The following is a 21,328-nucleotide window of genomic DNA, read 5'->3' on the forward strand; positions in this document are numbered from 1 at the left end:
TATTTGTAACTGGTTAAATCTGGAGCGACCTAGGATTACACTCTTCGTTTTCACTAACAGGTTATGGGGCAACGGGGCAGCGTCCATTTCAAATGTCGAGAAGGAGATTACGAGACTCATTGACAAAGTCAAATTACGTAGATGAGGCAGAACTGCTGTAGCTATACAGTCCATCCGATTTGGAGATGAGGGCGAACGTCTTAGTACTTAGATGATTTCGGTAAATATATTGACTGGTACGTACCTAATGATCTCCCCTTTTCTCATTCCTCCTCTTGGGGACTGCCCTAGTCCGCCACGTTCGAGGTCACAGCTCTGACTGTGTCTAGGGACATTGTCGATACCAAGTCGCATAAAGATCACGTACCTGATATGTTCATTGGTAGCATAGATGATAATGTGGATGATAAAGAAGAATAGGGGCTATCTAGATGCATTGCGTCGACGGCGTTGAATAGAATGGGTCGGGGTTATTGAAACTCCGTAACTCCGTACCCACCTAGGTATGTAACAATATGGGGAATGGTGTTTTGGGAGTTGAGGAATACGGTTCTTTATCAATACCCTAGTGCTTCTTTATATAACTGGAAACTCGCTTTTCTGTATGTAGACGCTCAGAAATATCATTTGGCATTACATACTCATTTATGATGCCTATGGTCTATGAAACCCATAGAAGAAGGTGTTGGAGGACGGGACGGCTCACGAGGAGAAAAACTCCGCTCGCTCGTGTCTCGGGTCGGAGAAGTTGGGCATAATACATCAGCGAGCTTAATGTGCTACGCCATGAAGTGGTCCATGCCTCTGGTCTTGTGGGGCGCGATTTGTGGCGTTTCTTATTCTGCTCGAGCGTCTAGGTTCTGCCCAAATCTGCTGTCTATACCTTTGACGGTAGGAAGCCACCATTTTGTTGTTTCTGGAAGAACTGGCTCTCGTCATATTTTAGAGAGACCTGCTTGAGCTTGCTCACATTCTCCTTTCCATATGAAGCAAGAGGGTTCTGGTCTCTTGACGCGTCATTTGCGAATATGAATGGGAGATCCAATCCACGTTCTCGCGCAAGCGTATTCCACACCTCAGTTGTATCGATAGAAACCGACCGTACCGCATCATCATCGCTCGCATTCGCCCAATCAACAACTGTGGTCCACCCTGTCCTGAGTCAATTCAACCGATAAAAGCCTTTTAGGTTCTTGAAACTTACACTGGTGGTCTTCTTGTGGAATTCCCATAGGGTTTCCGCCCTTCGCGATTCCCTGCTCGGCTAAATTCTTCGGAATTGGCTGAATGGTGAAAGTCTGGTTGGCGCCGGTTGCCTCCCGGGTAGCAAGAGCTCGCTGTCGCCACAATTTGTAAACATCTTGATACAGTTGCCCATCTATTCGCGTGCTAACGCCGCGATAGTCATGTCTAGAGTATGTTAGCAACTCCAAATTCAGTCTTCATCGTTGGACATACCGTAGAGGCTGATCGCTGAACGTATTGCTTAGGAAATCGGTCAATGTCTTAACCGTCCCATTCAACGGAGGCACAATAGCTGCAACGGGGGTCGGTAGCTCGTGGAAAGGAGCAAAGGCACTTGGCTGGTTGGCCGGGGCCGAGTAGATCAAGCCAACCACAACACCGTCGAGTCCTATGATAAGAGCGACAGTCGATTTCAGATCAGATGCGCCCTCGTTTTGCCACTTCACCATAGCGTCAAGAACAGCCGGAGCCTGGTCAACGGCATACATATCCCACCTGTACCAGATATCTCTTACGGGGATAGTGTATAGATCATACCTTGTGACTATACCGAAATTTGATCCTCCGCCTTTTAGGGCCCAGAAAAGGTCGGTGTTCTCATTCGTATTAGCGTTCGTAATGTTGCCGTCCGCCAGCACAATCTACAACGCCGGTTAGAGATGCTAAGTATCTTAAGTGGACTCTGCACTTACTTCAAAATTCTTTACGTTGTCTGCGGCCATGCCAAATTCACCTGAAAAGTGGAAAAACTCACCTACAGCAAAAGTCAGTCTAAGCTTCGCGAATCTTCAGTTACAACATACCGCCAAGAATCAGCCCCCCGACCCCAACAGCTGGGATTCGGCCCCCAATAACGGAGGTCCCTTCGGCGTCCAAGGCCAATGCTAGAAATTTTCTTGTCATTGCTCAGGGCAACTTGGTTGATTTTCTGCAAATCAATAAGAATCCCCCCTTCTGTACCCGACCAGCCAGGGTTAGGTGAGTGGCCTCCACTCCGAACAGCAAATTTCACTCCAAAATATTTGATTATTTTGACAACCTGTCCTACGTGTTTCGCGTCTGCAGGTTGGACAACACAATATGGTTGAGCGACACAAGACTGTGACCTTCAAGGACATTAGCGTGGATAGCTATCCAAAACATGATCTTAAGTTACCAGTTCTCATTGATGACAGCCTGATTTAGAGGTGCGACGCCTACGTTTTCTGTCCCAATGCAACTCTGGACTGCCGAACAGGATAGTTCTAGTCGTTGCTTCGGATTCATGTCCGCCACGGCTTGTGACTGAGAGTCTTCCAGGCCTACGCTGGTGCAAAATGACTTGAATGGGTCATCCATCATTCAATCTTAATTTTGAGGTAGGGTTGAGGTGCTGAGAGTAGTTACTCGCTAAAGTAGTCTATAAAAGAGGAAAATGCAAATACTGCCATACTAGAGTCCCATCAATACCTAGGATTGCCTCGACGTCGAGCTACTCGATATCACATTAAATGTACGAGGAGTTACATATGTTGCTGCACAAAGGGGACATGTCAAGTTTTTTTATTACCAACATGCGCATAGATACCCTTACTCCACCGCCTCTCAATCTACGCATACGCCTTTTGTTGGTCTTTGTGCCATAGATTTAACTACGCCGAAGCAGAACATCAAGTAAGGGAGGATAATTCTCGAGCCAATATAACCACCTAGGTACTATGACGTTAGTAGCATATTTATGAATGACCAGTCGCAATACTTGCTGCCGGATCCTTTAGAAAGGGATGTGTTGCTAACAGGGGACGTTCCAATTATAACGACAGTTACTGCAACTCGCAAGAGGGCCTAAAAGATTTTTTCATATCCATTGGATTAGCTCAAGACAATTTCGAACAGCTCAAATCGAAGCCCTAGGAGAATACAATTCCAAGGGATAGACCCGTTTCCTTTACTCCTAGGCACGCAGCCCGTTTCCAGGTCAGGTATTGCAAGCGCACGACGCCGGGAACCCCCTAGCTAGCGCCTGGAATAAAAATATAAGAAACAAGATACTGCCAAAGCTCATATCTACATTAACAAGACTATCTAGGGCCAGTAATACCTACCTAGGTAGGTAGTACCATATGTCGCAGTGCGACACATTGATAAAGGTTTATGAGATACCGTAAAGGCCGACACATTAAACTAGTGGGGATCACGAACGGAGTCGCATAAACAGCTTGAAGCAAGAGGATCTTGATGACGACCTTGCTATTGCTACGTAAGCATAGTAGGGTAGAGGCAGACGATGACGACGATTCTAAGACGTATTGGAAGACAGTGCTCGGCTATACCCGGTTCAAAACTACCTAGGTACCTTGTAGGCTGCCGTTTCATTGGGGCCGGGCGTCAGGGAGGTGGGGATGCTTCTGGCCTACAAACATCTTCCATATCATCAACACATGAGTGGTGCAAGCTGGGACCGGTCGGTCACCGCGCGCTGTGGCACGGCGAGAAGAAAGTGAAGGAGGTCCGAGCCAAAACAACCCGGCCCTTGTATTCCAGCGGCTAGTTGCCGAGGGGCCTATGATCCGATCGTTTCTAGGGTTCTTCCATGCCAGTTATTGGAGGCGTTCAAGGCATCGAAGACTTAATATATTGTCGTCATTCAATCTACCCAATCTTGTCCTGTCGCGTACTTGCGTCCGATGTATAGACGCATCGACATGCATGCAAACCGGAGCACGCAACCTACCTACATCGACCACGGATATCCACTTCCCCGCGATCCGGCGATTGAATCAATGTTGGAAAGTTAAGTCGGATCTAGCCAGCCAACCTTTACCCGGTATACCGGTTCATGTAATTGGATAAATGCGCAAATAAGTTAACGTGGTCTACGAATAAATTTCATTGATCCGATTGCCTGCCGCGATGTCTAATATATGCTGTTTCACTCCGGCGAGCCCGGTGAGATATAATCGCTCAATAGAGTCAGTTACTCTTTTGGTGTGATATATATATGATCTCCATTTCCAATTCGGTGTGCGGCGGCTTGCATATTAGGTAGTATCTAGAACAGGCTCAGTACAGACGGTACATCACATCTTCCCCTCTTCGATCGCTCATAAACACATGTTTAAAAGCGGCGAGGCGAGGGTAGATGCATTGAATCCTACACTGTTCTCTCACCGACGAAAAAATTGCTGATGAGACTGGTGTTTCTATTCAACCCAAGCCCGGTGGATTGTTATGATACGGTTTGGAATAATTCATGCTGGGGAAAAGGTCGTGCCCCCCACCCGTTGTCATTCCCCGTTAAAAGTCGAGCCTAGAAATACGGATACTGTGATAGAGTGTCGGATAGATGACAGGCTTTGCGCAGGCTATCGACGGAACGCCTAGATAATGGGAGGTGGAGATGACATGATTTCCTATCTCCTGTGTGACAACTCTCCTAGGCAGCAACATCCCAAACATCGACACTCTGGGTTTTAAGTCTCGTCTCCCGCCTCCCGCAAATTTTTCTGGTTCTCGACAAGACAGATCCTTCCACATAGTTTTTTTTCTCTGAGAATTGATACGATCAATCACATCATTCAACCCAGCAACCATGACAACTGCAGTAGAAAAGCCACCATTCGCGGAGTCGTTTGCTAGCTTTGCCTCCATGTAGGACGAAAAGACTAGGGAGAATGAAGATGGAAGTCCTATTTTGGAACGAAGCCAATTTGTGATGGTTGACAAGGACAGCTACGCGACTTGGAAGGGCGAAGTAGATTGCCCCGGTCGCCGGGGACAGGCCACCCTACAAGAGGCCCGTGACTGCCTCTGCCTACGTATTCCCGACGAACACATCTATCCAAAGGTCGCCCCAGACTGGCCAGTTATTTCAATTAAGGACTACGTCGCAGGTGACTTCTGGCCCAAGGAACCGGGATACTACCGCTCTGGCGAGTATTCAAACCCGTGTGGGATTGCCGATGAATTTGTTGCGCAAATTCGGGTCAATCAGCTCATCCAGAAGAATCCACACCCAAACCTAGTCGAGTTCAAGGGATGCTTGGAGAAAGATGGCCGGGTAGTAAGGTTGCTATTCAAGCGCTGCCCGACCGACCTTTACCGTCTGGCGGAACGGAAACCAGCGGAAGAGGACCACCTAGATGATATTGAGGTGAACTCCTTCATGGAAGGGATTCGATCTGGTGTGCACCATTTGCACTCAATGGGCCTTGCTCATAACAGTTTAGATCCTGTCCACATCTTGATCGATGAAGAGTACAGACCAGTAATCACCGACATGACTTCTTGTCAACCATTCGGAGAAGAGAGAAGATACCATGGACTAAGCGGTTGGCATGGTGGATACAAGGAAGAATCATGCGCGGCTAACGACGAGATTGGTTTGAAAAAGATCGAGGAGTGGCTTGTGAATGCGAAGGAAGGTTGGAGACATAAGATACTCAAGCGTGGCATTGACTACTGATATGGTTGTCATACCTCAGTAGACAGGAAATTCTTTCGGAAAAGTACTGTGTCAGAAGATGCGCGATCGTTCGTTGATATTTAGCTGCGCAATGTTAAGTAAAGCCAAGGGACTGTCTTCAGGTGCTGTACAAGGTACTGTGCATGGTGACTTCAGTGGTGGGAATATGCCCATGGGGTATCGGGATTTCCTCCATAGATTCAACAGTTAGCACAGTAGTCAATACATCAGATGTACAGCTCATATACCGTATCATTTAGCACGCGAAAGTTACGTACCTAATATGCTTTTTCTTAATAGCACGGGTGGTAACAGGAATGAAAATGATGTTAAGACGCAATTTCAAACCGAGATTAACATGGCTTTTGGTAGCGTAGATTAAGGACACCATATAGACGCATCGCGAGGAGTTTGGAAATTATTAGATGCTGCTCACTACCAACCTCCCACATGCTAAGATACTTGTATATGAGTTTTGACTGATCAACTAGACTCCCCATGCTCGATATGGCGTATGAAGCTGTCAAAACAACATGTCTAGTCCTTTTTTATCGGGTAGAAGGGTCAGAAATCGCCTGATCGAACTCGGGGAGAAGGAGGGGCTGTCCTTAGCTACATGCCAAGCTTTACATCTACCAATGTATTTATATCACCTGTACTTGTGAAAAATCGCAGTAGTATACCGATGACAACGGCAATTATGGGCCCTTGAAGTTCTTCACCTTTCGTTATTATGTTACCAAGATATGAACTGATCCCCCTAATTTCATAGCTCTTACTTTCTCCTCTTATCGAGTTCTCCGACTTGTGTTCTTTGATATCCTCCCTGAGCGTTGTCAAGGAATCCAGCCCCTTTATTTTACCCCGTACTTAGTACAAATAGTACCTTTATTTCCTCGCATTAGCTTAAAAAGGTGCATTTCATCTTGGTCGCAGAATATAAACCACTAGAGCATAGTGTATCAATAATCCGAGTTATCATATCATGCACCTACCGTTATTATCGTCTGATCCTTTCGTATTAATCCCTAGACACATCACCTTATAGTGATTCGCTGAATTTACGTCTAAATATGATGACTGTCACATCGTACCTTTACCTAATCGTCCATATACACAAATAATAAGGAAGCGCCAAGAGGAGGATCCCCCACAGAAGAGTGAAAAAAGACAAAGGCTACTAGAATACGAAATTAACCAGACTTTATAGTTGCCGCATAGATACATTTATATTATGAATTGTATGAAATGTAAGAGTCGTAATTTCATTTACTTCTGATACCATGATCGGCCTTGTATGATGATAAGCAACGAAATATCGCGCCTCAGTGTTGGACTGAGGAAGAGGTTCATGCATGATTAGGCACAGGCACAGGCACAGCGGACTTCGGATCGAATGAGAGCGGTGTAAGACAAGAATACATAAATGTTGTACTGATGGATGCAGCCATATTTTTCGCACTCCAGCAGTCATCATCTTGGCGGTCATCAAAATGGGCAGGCAACTCGTGTTGAATGCGAGCGGGATGGATTCGATATCCATATGGATGAGCCCCATAGACTATCCTGCAGACCCGAGTCCGAGGTATGAGATTCGGCCGGTCATGGGTATCCAATTGAATGTTGGGGAGATGAGGAGATAGATAGGGATTAGGGAATGAAGACAAAAGAAGATAGGGGGGGTCCAAGGTTCTTTACGGATTAGGCATCGCAGATAATATACCTTGCCGGCGTCGACGATGGTTCAGCTGACAGGGCGACCTGGGGGTAAAAGTGGATACCAAGCCGGTGGGTTGTACCTGGGTACCAGTGCAGTAGTGGTGGTGGCGGCTCTCGGTCAAATTAGTTAGTGGCGCATATGTAAGTGTCATCGATAACCTTTCCAAGGTTGGGGGATTTTTTAACCAATGAAGAATGAAATCTAGAAGGTATAATGCCATTCGATAAAGGGAGACTAGGTACTTAAACATTAGTGACTTCCAATAGGTGTGTGTATGCGACTTGACTCCCATTGCGACTGCTACTTCAGTGCGGAGAACAGCACGGGCAACAGCGGCGGGCTTCCTAGGTAGGTAAAGCCGTCTGAAACATCAATGTCGAGATTTCCCAGTGTACCGGTATACGGATCGGGTAATATAAAATAAGGTTGGCAGGAGATTGAAAGTTTGGAGCATCAGGGCAAGCGCACATGGTATAATGGTACATGTTTATTTGTCTACTTCAATCCTATCTATCTATCAGTTTAAGTTCAGTCTAAGTGTCAACTAACCCCTGACATGACGCGACCGGGGCTCCCTACAATTAATGAAGATGATTATCTATCCACCTACCTGTCTGATACATAAGGCGAAAAAAAAAGATAAAAAAATTAATAACGACTAAACGACTAAACGACCGGGAGCCCCAAAAAGACCAAAACGGCCAAAACGACAACCTTATGTATCAAGCCTATCACCATCCAACAGTCCGCCGTCTTGGCAAGTGAAATATGTCGATCTTGGCTCTGGGACACGAATGCTCTTGGCATCATTCTTGGCAAAACGACGGAAAAAACGGCATCATGTTGCATCTTTTACTTTACCTAGATAAAAATAGGGGCCTTTCTTCCCTTTGAAATGTTTAATGTTTCTTCCCCCTCCTACTCCTGCTGGTCGCTTGTCTTCTAAAGCATCTGCCCTTGTTTTTCTTCCTCCACTAATGTCAACTATACGAAACGATGGGCTTTGGTAGTGCTATTGCTTGTGCTTGTGTGTGACTTCGCGATAACTATCACCCCCCTCGTTCGTTATAATTCATTCGTTTCCCTCATTTGGCCGTTTTATTTAAGAAATCCTCTTTTTATTATTTCTTCTTCGCTTCGCTCCTGGCTCTCCTTTTTTGATCGATTTGAGACGGGAGCTTACGCGTCCATTACAACGGTGCTAATCGCATTGTGGGGTAGCGGCGGATTGGATTGATTTTTTTTTCTTTTTTCCTCTCTTTGACGATTAATCTTTCGCGCCCGCGCGCGCAACAACACGCAATCAAGTGTGACGACGGGTTTGAATATGGACAAATTCCCTCGCCAACTTGTTGCTAACCCATACGTTTCGATGGTCTTGGCACGACGGCGCTCGCTCATATTGTTGGGCTTGCCGCTATTCCTTATAGGTTTGTTTGCCTTTTTAATTTATTCTATTGCCTTTGTCTACTTTATAGGTACATGTTTCACAAGCCTGTGCAACTAACTAATTCATTTTATAGCCTTACTATTCTCTGGTACTGTCAACGTCGACAACGAATGGGGTCACAAGCTAGATAGTATAGGCGACAACTTCAAAGCTGGCGTTAGTTATGTAACAGGAAATGGGACCGTCCAAATTTCTTATCCTTCGACCGATGCTCCCGCCAACTCGTCATCATTCAATCCTTTCCCTAGCGAGCTGTCTAACGGCGCCACCAGCTCTACCGTCAGAACTAAACCGTATGCTCGACCAGGTTTCGAGCTGCCACTGGCTAATGGAATACCACTCCGAATCATGGCGCTTGGCGCCTCTACCACCCGTGGCGACAGCCCGGAGGAGGGTATTGACAACAATGGTTTCCGACGCCCTCTCCGTGAGAAGCTGACGACCATCGGAAATAAGGTGAACTATGTCGGCACGCAACGTCTGGGAAATATGACGGATAACGACATCGAAGCCTATCCTGGTGTCGTCACCGCGACTATTCACGGAAATGCGAAGAAGGCCGTTCCTAAGTCGAAGCCTAACGTATTCCTCGTCAACGCTGGTTCCAACGATTGTTTCCAGCATGTCGATATCGACAACTTCTACAAGCGATACGATGCTTTGGTCCGGTATCTCCTCGATGCCTCACCGAGGTCTACTGTAATCATTTGCACGATCCTACCTACTTGGGATACACGATTTAATGGTAGAGAGGATGTTTGGAGGGTGAACCCTCAGATCCGAAGATTAGCACAAATATACAAGTCGCAAGAATTGCCTGTGGTCCTTGCTGAGTTGCAAGGCCCGGACGGAATTCAAGATGGTAACCTCGCTTCTGATGGTATGCACCCCGGTACCGCTGGCTATGAAATGATGGCCACAAAGATGTACCAAGCAATCGTCGAGGCGGATGCCAGAGGCTTCCTACAACCCCCAGAGCCCGTCAGAGGTATTCTTGACGACGGCGACGAGGAGCGAAAGGATGAAGAATACATGAAATGGCTAAACGAGAAGCGACGGATGGACAACGCGACGGCAGCCGCGGAACAAAAGGAAATAGAGAGAATGTTGGCCGAACTAGCTAAGCCGAAGGAAGAGAAGCAAGAAAAGGGCCCGAAAGATACCAGGTTAAGACGGCATCCCAAGATGCTCTTCTAATAAACGGACAAGCGGGTTCTTTGTCTTAGACAACTGGGCAACTTTTTCTAATAGTGTTGCCCGTATGAAGTTACGGCCTCATTACTGTTACTATACACAGAATACTATGTAGACTACGTATGTACCTAATAGCCATTACCCGAGAGAGGGTTCATTTTTGAGTCGTTCCTTCCCGATTCGGTACCGTATAACAAGATGCATTAGTACGAGCCAATCTGTACAGTTTCACGGTACGGGGTTGTAGCTCATTGCCTAAGACGTCTAACAGGCCCTTCTAATTGAATCTAGTACTACATATGTACTTTAGTTTTGTATTCAAAGTAAAATCGATTTGTAACGCAAAGCTTGAGCAAAACGTGGGATTCCCCAATCATAGCCGCAACTAAGAAAGTCTTGTACCTAGATTAGTTTCCGTGCTACACAAATTGAGTTTGACTTGGGGTACTACAGATCAAATAAGGTATTTTAGCGAGCGTGGAAGTGCTGGCGCCGCCTATTGCGATTGCCGAGATTTACCATGCTGTTGGTGACATTGCTAAGATTTTAAGCTTTGAAATTTTTTCTTCCCCTTTTACCAGCTGCCAGGTCCTTACTTGCCTCCAGAATTTCCTAACCCCAATCTGCACTCCAACCCACACTACCCTTGTCTGGCACCTGACAAGAAGCTTGGCTAGGAGCACAGAATGGCAGGGCCAACCTTACCTGCAAACGCGGCGGGATGATACCGCGACATCGATCGCGACATCCCCATCTCCAGATGCACAGAAACGGGATTGATTGATTAACCTCCACAAAAAAAGTCGTGCGACCATTCCTCTCCGCCCCTTTACCGTACATCAATCAATTCGAATATCCGATTCGCCTTCTGGAACGTCATTGTCGTATCATTTTGAGAGCGTACACGAACATATTATGTTAATTTGTGAAACTAGATCGGGATACACGATTGAAATATTACTGTTGTAGATCTTGGCTAATTATTAATCATATAATATCAAATCATGGCGTTCTATTTGCGATAGTTTCACCGAACTCCGTCCCGTTCCGTCTTACTCTATCCTATCCTCTCCTTTTCTACACGCCGACCATCTTGGAATGGCTAGCCAAGCTAGCGTCGCGAGCAGTCAACCCGATCCACGACAATTAAGGCTTATCGCAGCTTCAGCCCAGGCGAACGAAGTCAGAGTCCGGGATATTTTGGCTGAGGATCCGCCTTGGACCTCGAGTACCGATAACGATGCGCTCCGACAAGCCCTACAGAAAGCTGCCGCGCGCGGTAAGCTCTCTCTCGTACGACTCCTCCTTGATTACGGCGCCGAGGTGAATTCGAGACGAGAGAACGAAATACCCGCTCTTGTGAAAGCTGCTGAGGGAGGACATGCCGACGTTGTGACCGAATTGCTGAAGCGCGGTGCTGATCCAAACGGGCGCAACCGAAATGGACAAACCGCGTTGTTTAGTGCGTGTTTGAAGGGGTATAACAAAGTGGTTGAGACGTTATTGGAAGGGCACGCGAGTATTGAGACGCAAGATAAGGAAGGTCGGTCTCCTTTGCTATGCCTTGCGTCAGAGAAGCCGGGGAAAAGCAAGTGGACAATTGATACCTTGAGGTTACTCCTGAATAATGGAGCTCACCTTGAAGTAAAAGATCAGATTGGCCGAACACCGCTTCTGTGGGCTGCTACCAATGGTAACGTTGAACTTGCTTGCGTGCTCCTAGAGAGTCATGCCAATGTTGGTGCGACGAATAATCGCGGGCGAACTGCTTTACATCTTGCGGCTGAGAGCAATCACAAGGAACAACATGAAGAGATGGTAAAACTTCTTCTTAACCATGGTGCTGATCCTTGTACTGCCAGTGATGGTGGGTGGACTCCTCTTCATAATGCTGCTCAGAGTGGCTATGCGCCTATTGTTGTGTTGTTGTTACAAGCCAATGCCAACGTAAATGCGGAACTTTCGAACGGAATGACGCCCTTACATTGGGCCGCATTTAACGGTTTTGAAGAAATAGTGCGGCTCATTTTGACTAGGCCGGACGTCAATTTAGCTATCAAGGATAGCTTCAATCGAACTGCTATGCTTTGTGCCGCCGAGAAGAATCACCCCGAAATTGTTCAATTGCTTTCACCTGCACGAGCTGCCGATCGCCTATCGCCGATAGCGCGACAAGCTTGCCAATCCTTCGAGGCCACCGTTGTTGACTTTGGTGAATTTGAAAAGAAACAGCTTGTTTCTAAATATTCCGTGTATGAACTCTTATATGGGTGGGATCATGAGTACGATAAGCCGAAGATACCTACTTTGACCAAGCACATCAAGTATAAGCCAGACTTCAGGTGGATTCATCTTCCAGCCAATAATGTAATGAGATGACCAAGCTTTCCGATTATGAAACAAGAACTAACATGATATCATAGATTGCCTGGGTTGAGGTATTTGAATCCCTTTTGTTATGTAACCCCTTCATTGGCTCACCTTTCATTAGACCCTCCTCGCCAAATCCTTCATCGAGGCGGGACACCGGGATATCGAATCCTTTAAGGCTCTCGAAAAATGCTTCGATCAGGAACATCGCGGACCGCTTGCACATGCTCATTTTATGAGAACATTCTGCCATCGCATTACCTCGCCTCGGGTTGGCCTTTATGATAGAAAGGAAGAAAAATCATCTTTAGCACCACTATCTGAAGAATCGTCAGATGTGAGCGTACCTCCAAGCCAAACTGGCGGGGATTCAACCCCAAGGAAGCAGAGTGATCATGTAGACGACGAAACGCCTACCAAGAAGAAGAGCAAGTCGGAGCAGCTCGCTGAGCGACACCCTAAAAAACACAAGCGAGCTAAGGGCCCTCCTGGCAATCCGCCTCAGAGGCAAGATAGTGCTGCAAGCGGGTCAAGTTTTAAAAGCCAGGCTCCCTTGGCCTGGGAAATACCGAAATTCGCGGCTTCGAGTGGGAAAATGATGTTATTCGTAAGAACTTCTTGCTGTATGAATTGGACACAAATGCTAACTTGCCAAGATGCCATTCCTACACTATGAGACCGACGAGCGACGACGAAAAATGAGCAGTGCGATACAGAAGGTGCGCGAAGAGCGACAACTCGTGAACAACGCCTCGAGAGATTCTTTAATCGTCAATGCGTATTTGAATAGTACGCCGCCGCTCCATCCACGAAGGACTCTTGACCAATTCTTCTACCATGGTATCGACACGTCTGCTAGAGATACGGATCAAGTTGTGTACCGATTTTGCAAGAGGCAGGATGTGGAGCCTAAGGTGTTCATGGTTGATCAACTTTGGCTTTGGATTATTGGGAAAGGTGAATATGGCTCCTTGGATTGTTAACGGGGGAAGAGGCTTACTCGTCTTAGATCTCATCATTACATGCTTTCCACAACGATGGGACCAGCCGAAACAGGACCCGTTGAATGTCCTCGATGGTATCATTGAAGAGACGAATGCGAAAACCCGACCGCCAATTGGATCAGTGTGGTATGTTATTCTGACAACTCTACTTTGATAGAATGAGCTACTAACCCTACTCGTAGTATGTAACAAAACCTTCCTTCGACTGTACCTTTAGTTCAGTTTCATGTTGTATACGGATTGAGAATGACATTTTCACCTGTGTCGGATACTAACATCCACTAGATGACCTCGCGATGCTCATAACTAGTCGATGTTCCGGCACATTTGATCGGCACCGGCTTGACGACCAAGACTTCCAATTTTTCGATATGTTCGAGAGTTCAATCGGTCTTGTTACGGATCGGGAAAGCCAATTGTTCAGCCGTTTCAATCGCGCTTCTGCGAAATCTGCTGAGTGGCTCCACAGTCATCGACGCAGACGTAACAGCGGCTTACCTTCATTCGGATCCGCCGATCAGGAAGAGAACGTTATGGATCAATTCCCCGACTCTCTTCTCGACATCGGCGTCGAAACGTCTCTTCTTGCCGAGATCAAAGACATTCGCGATGAGTTGAGTATTATCACAGTTATCCTAGATGCGCAACTAGCGACACTTGCCGACTTCGAGTTTGACATCACCGAGGAATTGCGCGGCGCTGAGGGACCCAATAATCGCCGTGCTGTTGACACCGCTGTGGCGGAAATCCGCAAGCGTTCTCACGAGCAGCTGCGCAGTCTTGAGATCCGTAAAAAAGATGTGGAACGTATGGACCGACAGGCACAGTCGTTGTATATGAATTTGGCGGATCTACTTGACCTCAAGCAGAAACACTCAAATGCGCTCGAAGCGCGGTTTGCTGGAGACCAGGCTGTCATTGCCGCTAAGCAGGGACAGACTATTATGGTATTCACTATTGTGACTATTATTTTCTTACCCATGAGCTGTATGTATAAACTTTCTTGGGTATGAATAAGGCACCAAATCGCTAACACATCTCATCCAGTTATTGCCGCTTTTTTTGCGATCAACCTCAAAGAGTGGAACACCGATATTGGGAGTGAGCCACTTACAATACCATACGTGAGTAAATACATGTTCGGTATCGGGCTCGGTATCAGTATCCCGCTTATTACTATGGCCTTCGCCATTACGGACATTTCAGACGCGACGAGGGGTTTCTTCGGTGGATGGAAGCAGTGGCTTCATTCTAAGGCGAAGAGAAGAAAAGGCAGACAAACTGCATCTAATACTAATGATAAGTACGAAAAGGACATATTAGAGGAACAAACGCATCTCATGACTTCAAAATACTCAATGGGTTCTCAACGCGAGCGCCCAATAGCTAGCAGAGACAACCATCATCATTATGACCAATACCACCACCACCCACAACAAATAGATGATCTATCACCTCGGCTGCGGCCCCATCACAGCCGCGACCGCAGCGGTGATGGGTACTATGCGACGGCGCGATTATCGCCCGTTTCAAGGCAGAGAAAGGTCAGCTTCAGCAGTGGAAACGCAAACGCTAATGCAAATGCAACGGCGCCTTGGGCAAGGCCGAGTTTAGATAGAAATCGTGGAAGAAGGATGAGCGAGGACCTAGAAAAAGGTCGGCGTGCGTTCTTTGAATGATGGGCAATACTGTGAGAACAAGGACAAGGGTGGCCTACGGCTGTGAGATCCAGATCGGAGATCTCGCCTACCATGCCTAGATGGGTAAATAAGCAGGCGTTTTAGAAAGGACAAAATTCTACCTGCAATGAGACCCAAACCGCATACGGGCGGAGCAACACGGAGCAAGAATATCGACGAAGATAGGCTTCTCGGGAAAGGTATAAAAGTACTTTACATATGTAGGCCAGATTAAGAAGCAGGTTGGGCGGCTATCTAGAACTGTCATTGGACCATACTAGTGCGAAGTTGCCCTTTTGAAATACCTAGTAGGACTTTCCGAATCCCGACAGCCAGCACAAAACAGACCGAGGATCGCTTCTTTTTCCTATTCGAATAATATATTCTAACGATACAAATTCGATGACCGAATGCACTATGCTCTACTATGTCAAACATACCGCTCAGCTCCTTGACAAAGTCGGGGGCTAACATACGTATCGACAAACTTGCGGAATCAGTCTTTAATTTTTCTCCCTCCGCAATAGGCGGCCTTGAGTGCTTCGCCTGTTGCGGTTGGGATTCTTAGAGCAAGGTTAAACGCAATACCCTGTGACATACTTTACGACTCCGCGCGTCTGTTACAGCAATTTGGCCAAGATATTCAAGCAGAGGAACTCACTGATTTCCTATGTGCCGTAGCAAATATCATACGAACTTTCGAAGAGCGATCAATCAGCCTCGACAATATCATAGCCCGCTTAGTACCTAAATACGATATTAATGGCCCCGGTGCGCACATCGGTAATTTCCAAGGCCTATTGCGACAAACCACCTTCGCGCTTGTAGGATGTTTCTCGGGTCTCTATACAGCAACAGTGCTCCCAGATCGTCAGCACTTTTACATCGAAGTACGCGATAATGAAGGGAGGACTATCCCTAACAAAGACATTGGAATAGCGAGTCGCCCGATCCTTTCGATGATGAAGTCTATGGAAATATCAGTTCCCTCTAACTCAGACAAGTCTCCGACCAATGGAAAGCAGTTCAATGTCTTATTGCTTAATGCTTCATCGTTAACGACCAACGTTGAGGGTCGACGGATTAAAATCCAATGGGTTGATGATCTCAGAACCCACCTAGACTTTGACGAAGATTCGAGGACTTTATACTTATTCCGTTACCCGTCGATATGCGCCTTGTACTTTTCAAAAACGAAAGAGTCTAGCTTGTTTGATGCGTGAGTTGTGACACAACCTGTGACACAACATTCTAATCAGCCACTAATTGTTGCCTGCCTAGGATCACGGATGACCGCCAATATCCTCTGCAAGCTGTGACCGAAAGAAACGCCGATTTTTACCGAGAAGTATTATTATCATTTCGCATTATTTTCGGACAGGTCAAAGCCTCCCGTTGTATTTTCAATAGACGAGAGCGATGTCGCGCAAAGCAAGACGATTTCCTCGATCCTCTCCTAGATCAACTCTGCGGTTCTAAGAAACCGCCAAGCGAAATGATGACGAACTTCGGACTTACCGAAAAGCAGACCTACACCGGTAATTTCGCATCGTTTGGGGAGAAATTGTGGAAATTACAATCGTTCGTAGTCTCACAAAACAACTACCATACGGGATCGTTGGCGCGATCGGACTAACCGGGCGGAGGGAGTGGATGGCTTATTGGACTTTGTTAGTTGTGGGGGTTCTCTCGATTATCTTGTCTATTGTGCAGATCGCTTTGGCTGCGGCTCAACTTCAGTTCCAGATGTCGCATTCTTAATATAGATGTGCGAGAGACTAGCTATCCAGTCATTTAAGGGGTTTATTGAAAGATTGTTGTTCATTTTAGAATTATTTTAACTCAGCGTTGGTGGTTTGGATTGGGGTACATGCCCCGAGGCCACGTTCCTTAAGGTTACTGTCTAACTAAAATTGGCTAGTTAAATTGAGCTTCATTGCCTATTTAGGTATGTCCGAAAACGTTTATCGGAAACCGGCAATCTCCGATAGTCCCGAGATCCTTGTTAACCTACTGTAATCACTTCACAATACGGACATTCTTCAACCGATCAGAATATTCCAAGGTTTATATCAAGTGTATTAGCTATTACCAAAATCTAGGCCATTGGCTCATATCAGGGAAAAAACATCAAGCCCTATCAAGCGAGTGATTTAGAACTCCCAGCACTTGGGAGGGGTAGGTCTGAAGGAAAAAAACCCCAAGGGTCGAACCAACTCCCATTGCCCCGCTCAAAGCGTCTATGAAAATTCTAATCTTTAATAGATTGGCTATAAGGAAAATGGACCATCTCTACCTTGCTGTGGCCATTGTCCATCAACCAGTGGATGTTATCAGTGAACGGGGGAGTGGTCTTGCACTTGTAATGCGCTTGGACACTTTTCCATCCGATCAGGAGTGTGTAACGCTTGCTGGGTACCCCTTCGAAATCAAATTCAGCTGAACCCCAACCAGCCACAATCCCGCCATCGGACTCGGGAGCTTCAGTTGTAATTGCCTTCTGGAACTTCTTAAAGCCAGAATCAATCTCTGCTTTCTTCTCATCCGTAATATTGTCGACGGAATAAACCCAGGAGACAAGCTCTACAACCTTAGCACCCAGTGCAGGTTGAGGGTTTTCGGAGAAATCGACAGTATCTTCGTAAACGGGACCCGTCGCGAGTTCGTTGATCGTGGTAGTGGCTTCTTGGCCCTCTAGAGAGTCCTCCCACTCCTTTTGGTCTTTTGAAGATTCCCAAACTATATGTGAGTGTCAGTCTGTGTTATCATTGATATCTATATGGAAGTTTCAGTTACCAGATGCAACCCCCGCTGTCGTATTGTCTTCATGTTGTGTAGCCCAGAGGAAAGCAACATTATGAAAATGTGCCTAGTGACGTGGATTGCGTCTTGAAATGAAAGGTTAATTTGGCCTATTTTCTTCGAGGCCATAACGCCATAGGACCCCTAGGTAGGCGGTAGGTAGGCAGGTAATTGGAGGGAAATAGGGGGTTTCAATTTGATTTACCCTGCTGTCTACGTGTCTACGGGTGATGAAATATGCACTCGTGACCGCCAGGTATATATCCTTTGTGGTGCATGGAGCGATTAATACTCCCGACTCCGCGCCTACTTGATGTACATATATGTACCTTACCTAGCCCTTTATGAGACGAGGGCGTCGCCGTACACACCAACCACCTAACGCCCTTTTCCTCGTGTAACCTCGGGGCTGTTGGCTGTTTTAGCCCGCATTCGAATATCCACCTAGGTACCTACATGTCAAAGTCTTTGGGACCGTCCCCGTCTTAGATTTGTTCTCATCTCTAGGCTTTTTCCCCGTCTGCTCTAAGCGCCAATAGTCGGCATTTTTTCGAATAGGAATGTCGAAGTTGCGCTTGATTTCGGCAGTCTTGATACCGGTGATAGGGTAGGTATATGAAGATCCCATTTTCGAATATTCGACGACGTTGCATAGTAAGCCACTGACGCCATATTCAGTTCCAGCGAAGCGTAGTCTTCCTTGCTGCTTTCCTGTCGCACTCGAATCACATCATGACTTAAGTGCGTTGATGGATTCGACATATCTACGGGAAAAGTGTATTCGCTAATAACCAACATTTGCGCAATGCTGAGTATTCTCTGTTGCCGCGGTGTACATGGACCATGTAGTCGCAACTACATGTAAACAAGCCGTCTCGGGATATTATCAACGCACCAGAAATATGTTCGGAATTACCAATTTCGTATGATTTTTGGTGCTTCTATCATCTTTTGGGCATCATTTGTGCGGTATCAGTAAGGGGTAAGATAAATTAGCATAGAATGGGCGTAGCCCACCGCATAAAGAGGATTAATCTGAGTTTACCGAGATAAGATTTTTGTAAACAAAGGACTGAACAAAAAACGCGATCGAAAATCGAAACCGGTTTAATAGATATAAAGACCTATCCCTTTGAGAATAGCAGCCAGGTATTATATAAGTCTTTACATTTTTCGAACCCTCCCTTTCTATCTATTTTATTATCAAAAGCACTGTTATGAGATACATCGGTGAGGCTATTAAGGTAAAGCAAAGGTGGCCAGATTTATTAATTGAACCAATTATAAGTCAATATGTGATCTTTACTAGGACTATGCACCTTATTTAGTATTAAATACGTCGCCTACCACCGTATGTTTCGTGTTCAACCTTCTCCAGAATCTACCTCTTTGTTTTTTTGTTAAACTTACATAAGTACAGGCTTTTATTGACTTTTAATCGGAAATCCCATATAAAAAAATCCTATATATGATTAATCATATCGAAATATCCCTATACACTCTTTCAAGTATCTATGTCATCCGTAACACACTATGGACTGCCGTCGACAACATCATGAGGGGTTGCCCTCTCCCCCTTCACCTTCACGCATGGCTTCTTGCTCTTCTACTGTTGCTTATAACGTCGATAAGGGAGTCGAAAATATACCAGCAGCGGATGAGAACGACCTCCTAAACCCAGTGACGAGGTCAGCTAAGAAACGACGTCGTAGAAGTTCAGACTCTAATAGGAGCTCTTCGAAGAAACCAAAAAAGAACATCCGTCTCCGTCAACTTCGTCCTGAAGAAATATCAAACGCGCAGCAACATGTAAGTTAACTAAACATGTTAATGTATCTTCTTAAATTATTAAGAAGCTAATGTTTAATAAAGCAGACAGCGTCGCCAATAAAGCAATTTCTTCAACTCGAACTAACACAACTTCAACGCTTCATATTTGACCAAGTCAGATTTCCTCCCGATAACCCGAATTTTGTACTTGATTACCTGCAATTAATACGTCAATTACATCGAAGCGAAGACCTGCATCACTTGGAAAATAAGCAACGCCAAATCAACTACACCGAAAGCGACAGTCATACCGAAAGCAACTCCGGTTCAGAAATGGCCAAAGTTGGCCCTAAAGACAAGCTTTATCTCAACATCCTCGATGCTAATTGCATTAAAGAGCTTAGGCATGCTAATTACCAAAAACTCGCCCCGGATTTTATTAAAGAGCTTCTCAAGAAGCTTAACCCCAGTAACGCCGAGAACAAGGCTCGTCGCCGACAAAATCATCCAACGTGGTATCCTAAAGATGAATACGAGGAATCGGCAAAGAAATTTGAAATCTTCGATAAAAAGAGTGATCTTGTAGATGCATCATCAGAGGACGGCGTTGGAGCATTCGTATACGCCGCGCTGGCCTTAGACGAAGCTAAGTGTGATACATGCGATAATGCTATGGAGTCAGCGTCTAACAAATCGTTCAAACGCGTGTTCCTTGAACATTTTCCGGAAGGTGAACAACTTACTTGCCCTAGACCGGACCTATATTTTGGATACTCCACGACAGAGTTCCTCGACGGCGAGCCGTTCATACCAAAAATCTGGCGAGGAGCCTCAACAGAGATATATCAGTTGTATTGTCAAATGTCGGGGGCACTTCGTATCTGTTGTCCCTATTTGATAGTAGAAGCGAAACCCGACGGTGGAAGCGAAAGTGAGGCAGAAAAGCAGTGCGTCGTCGGCTGTTCTACTACCTTAGCGGCGTTACACTTCGCATTCCCACAAGAAGAAGAGTTCGTTGTCTTCGGTCTCACTCTTTTACCTACTAGGGCGCAACTTTCTGTAGCGTGGAGGACGCTCGACAATGGTGAGGCCAAATATTATTTTGGAAACCTCAAAATGTTCTCTTTAAAAGAGAAAGAACCGTTTATTGAATGTAGGGAGTACATTCGCGCAATTCACGATTGGGGGGTAGGAGAAAGGAAAAATCAAATGAAAAAATTAATAAAAGAAGCGAAGAAGGGCCCCCCGCGTTATCTTGAGCCGAAAAAAGGAACCGCGACGGCTTCGTCCCGTAAAAGGGCTGGGTCTCCCAAGGCATCTGTCAGTAAGAAGCACACCTCGATGGTTACTAGGCCAGTTGTCAATTCGGTTGACAACGAAGCTAGTCCTTCGAAGCAAATACATCAGACCCTTCCGTATCTAGAAGACGCGGAGGCCGATTCGGACTATGGAGACGCCGAGGACGGCCAAACAGTTAAAAAAGACGGCATTGAAGCGGTGAAAGAAGATAATAACTAAAGCCACTTCGATGACTAATTGATATTACATATAAAATATAAATGAATGAAAAACTTCAAAAAAAACAACAACAACATCATAATAATTTAAGAAATCTCAAGTATTAATATAAATTTCTCAGTTATAAGACGT

General features: G+C 45.9%; 7 protein-coding genes across 7 annotated transcripts; 5 read left to right on the forward strand and 2 right to left on the reverse strand.

Annotated features, from left to right (window-relative positions):
- Nucleotides 1-441: 441 nt before the first annotated feature.
- On the reverse strand, nt 442-2,583 carry F4822DRAFT_441183 (FAD-binding domain-containing protein; the record flags this gene model as incomplete). Its single annotated transcript, XM_051462834.1, has 7 exons — nt 442-1,152; nt 1,205-1,410; nt 1,459-1,886; nt 1,938-1,999; nt 2,049-2,129; nt 2,206-2,351; nt 2,402-2,583. The coding sequence occupies 7 exons, from the start codon at nt 2,581-2,583 to the stop codon at nt 878-880; spliced, it is 1,380 nt and encodes a 459-aa protein (XP_051317791.1). The 3' UTR covers nt 442-877.
- A 1,925-nt stretch (nt 2,584-4,508) lies between these two features.
- On the forward strand, nt 4,509-6,279 carry F4822DRAFT_113315 (uncharacterized protein). Its single transcript, XM_051452494.1, has one exon. The coding sequence runs from the start codon at nt 4,940-4,942 to the stop codon at nt 5,687-5,689; it is 750 nt and encodes a 249-aa protein (XP_051317792.1). The 5' UTR covers nt 4,509-4,939; the 3' UTR covers nt 5,690-6,279.
- Nucleotides 6,280-8,736: 2,457 nt separating this feature from the next.
- F4822DRAFT_425238 (carbohydrate esterase family 3 protein) lies at nt 8,737-10,056 on the forward strand (the record flags this gene model as incomplete). The annotated part of the gene is made up of 2 exons (XM_051460298.1): nt 8,737-8,839; nt 8,933-10,056. The coding sequence occupies 2 exons, from the start codon at nt 8,737-8,739 to the stop codon at nt 10,054-10,056; spliced, it is 1,227 nt and encodes a 408-aa protein (XP_051317793.1).
- Nucleotides 10,057-11,774: 1,718 nt separating this feature from the next.
- Nucleotides 11,775-12,517, forward strand: F4822DRAFT_113637 (ankyrin repeat-containing domain protein). Its single transcript, XM_051452496.1, has one exon. The coding sequence runs from the start codon at nt 11,869-11,871 to the stop codon at nt 12,430-12,432; it is 564 nt and encodes a 187-aa protein (XP_051317794.1). The 5' UTR covers nt 11,775-11,868; the 3' UTR covers nt 12,433-12,517.
- A 1,117-nt stretch (nt 12,518-13,634) lies between these two features.
- Nucleotides 13,635-15,238, forward strand: F4822DRAFT_113604 (uncharacterized protein). The gene is made up of 2 exons (XM_051452495.1): nt 13,635-14,414; nt 14,475-15,238. The coding sequence occupies exons 1-2, from the start codon at nt 13,724-13,726 to the stop codon at nt 15,104-15,106; spliced, it is 1,323 nt and encodes a 440-aa protein (XP_051317795.1). The 5' UTR covers nt 13,635-13,723; the 3' UTR covers nt 15,107-15,238.
- A 2,119-nt stretch (nt 15,239-17,357) lies between these two features.
- On the reverse strand, nt 17,358-18,536 carry F4822DRAFT_425240 (uncharacterized protein; the record flags this gene model as incomplete). The annotated part of the gene is made up of 2 exons (XM_051460299.1): nt 17,358-17,845; nt 18,365-18,536. 2 exons carry the CDS (start codon nt 18,534-18,536, stop codon nt 17,358-17,360), a joined length of 660 nt encoding a protein of 219 aa, XP_051317796.1.
- A 905-nt stretch (nt 18,537-19,441) lies between these two features.
- On the forward strand, nt 19,442-21,196 carry F4822DRAFT_425241 (uncharacterized protein; the record flags this gene model as incomplete). The annotated part of the gene is made up of 2 exons (XM_051460300.1): nt 19,442-19,717; nt 19,781-21,196. 2 exons carry the CDS (start codon nt 19,442-19,444, stop codon nt 21,194-21,196), a joined length of 1,692 nt encoding a protein of 563 aa, XP_051317797.1.
- Nucleotides 21,197-21,328: the final 132 nt, after the last annotated feature.

The sequence above is a fragment of the Hypoxylon trugodes genome (genome assembly GCF_022578975.1).
Source record: "Hypoxylon trugodes strain CBS 135444 unplaced genomic scaffold F4822scaffold_2, whole genome shotgun sequence".
Taxonomy (NCBI): domain Eukaryota; kingdom Fungi; phylum Ascomycota; class Sordariomycetes; order Xylariales; family Hypoxylaceae; genus Hypoxylon; species Hypoxylon trugodes.

Bases quoted from the DNA above. Each gene is read 5' to 3' on its own strand.
- F4822DRAFT_113315 (XM_051452494.1), top strand. From the start codon at position 4,940: ATGGTTGACAAGGACAGCTACGCGACTTGGAAGGGCGAAGTAGATTGC.
- F4822DRAFT_113637 (XM_051452496.1), top strand. From the start codon at position 11,869: ATGGTAAAACTTCTTCTTAACCATGGTGCTGATCCTTGTACTGCCAGT.
- F4822DRAFT_113604 (XM_051452495.1), top strand. From the start codon at position 13,724: ATGCTCATAACTAGTCGATGTTCCGGCACATTTGATCGGCACCGGCTT. The intron at 14,415-14,474 runs GTATGTATAAAC...CATCTCATCCAG, and splicing joins TATTTTCTTACCCATGAGCT to TTATTGCCGCTTTTTTTGCG.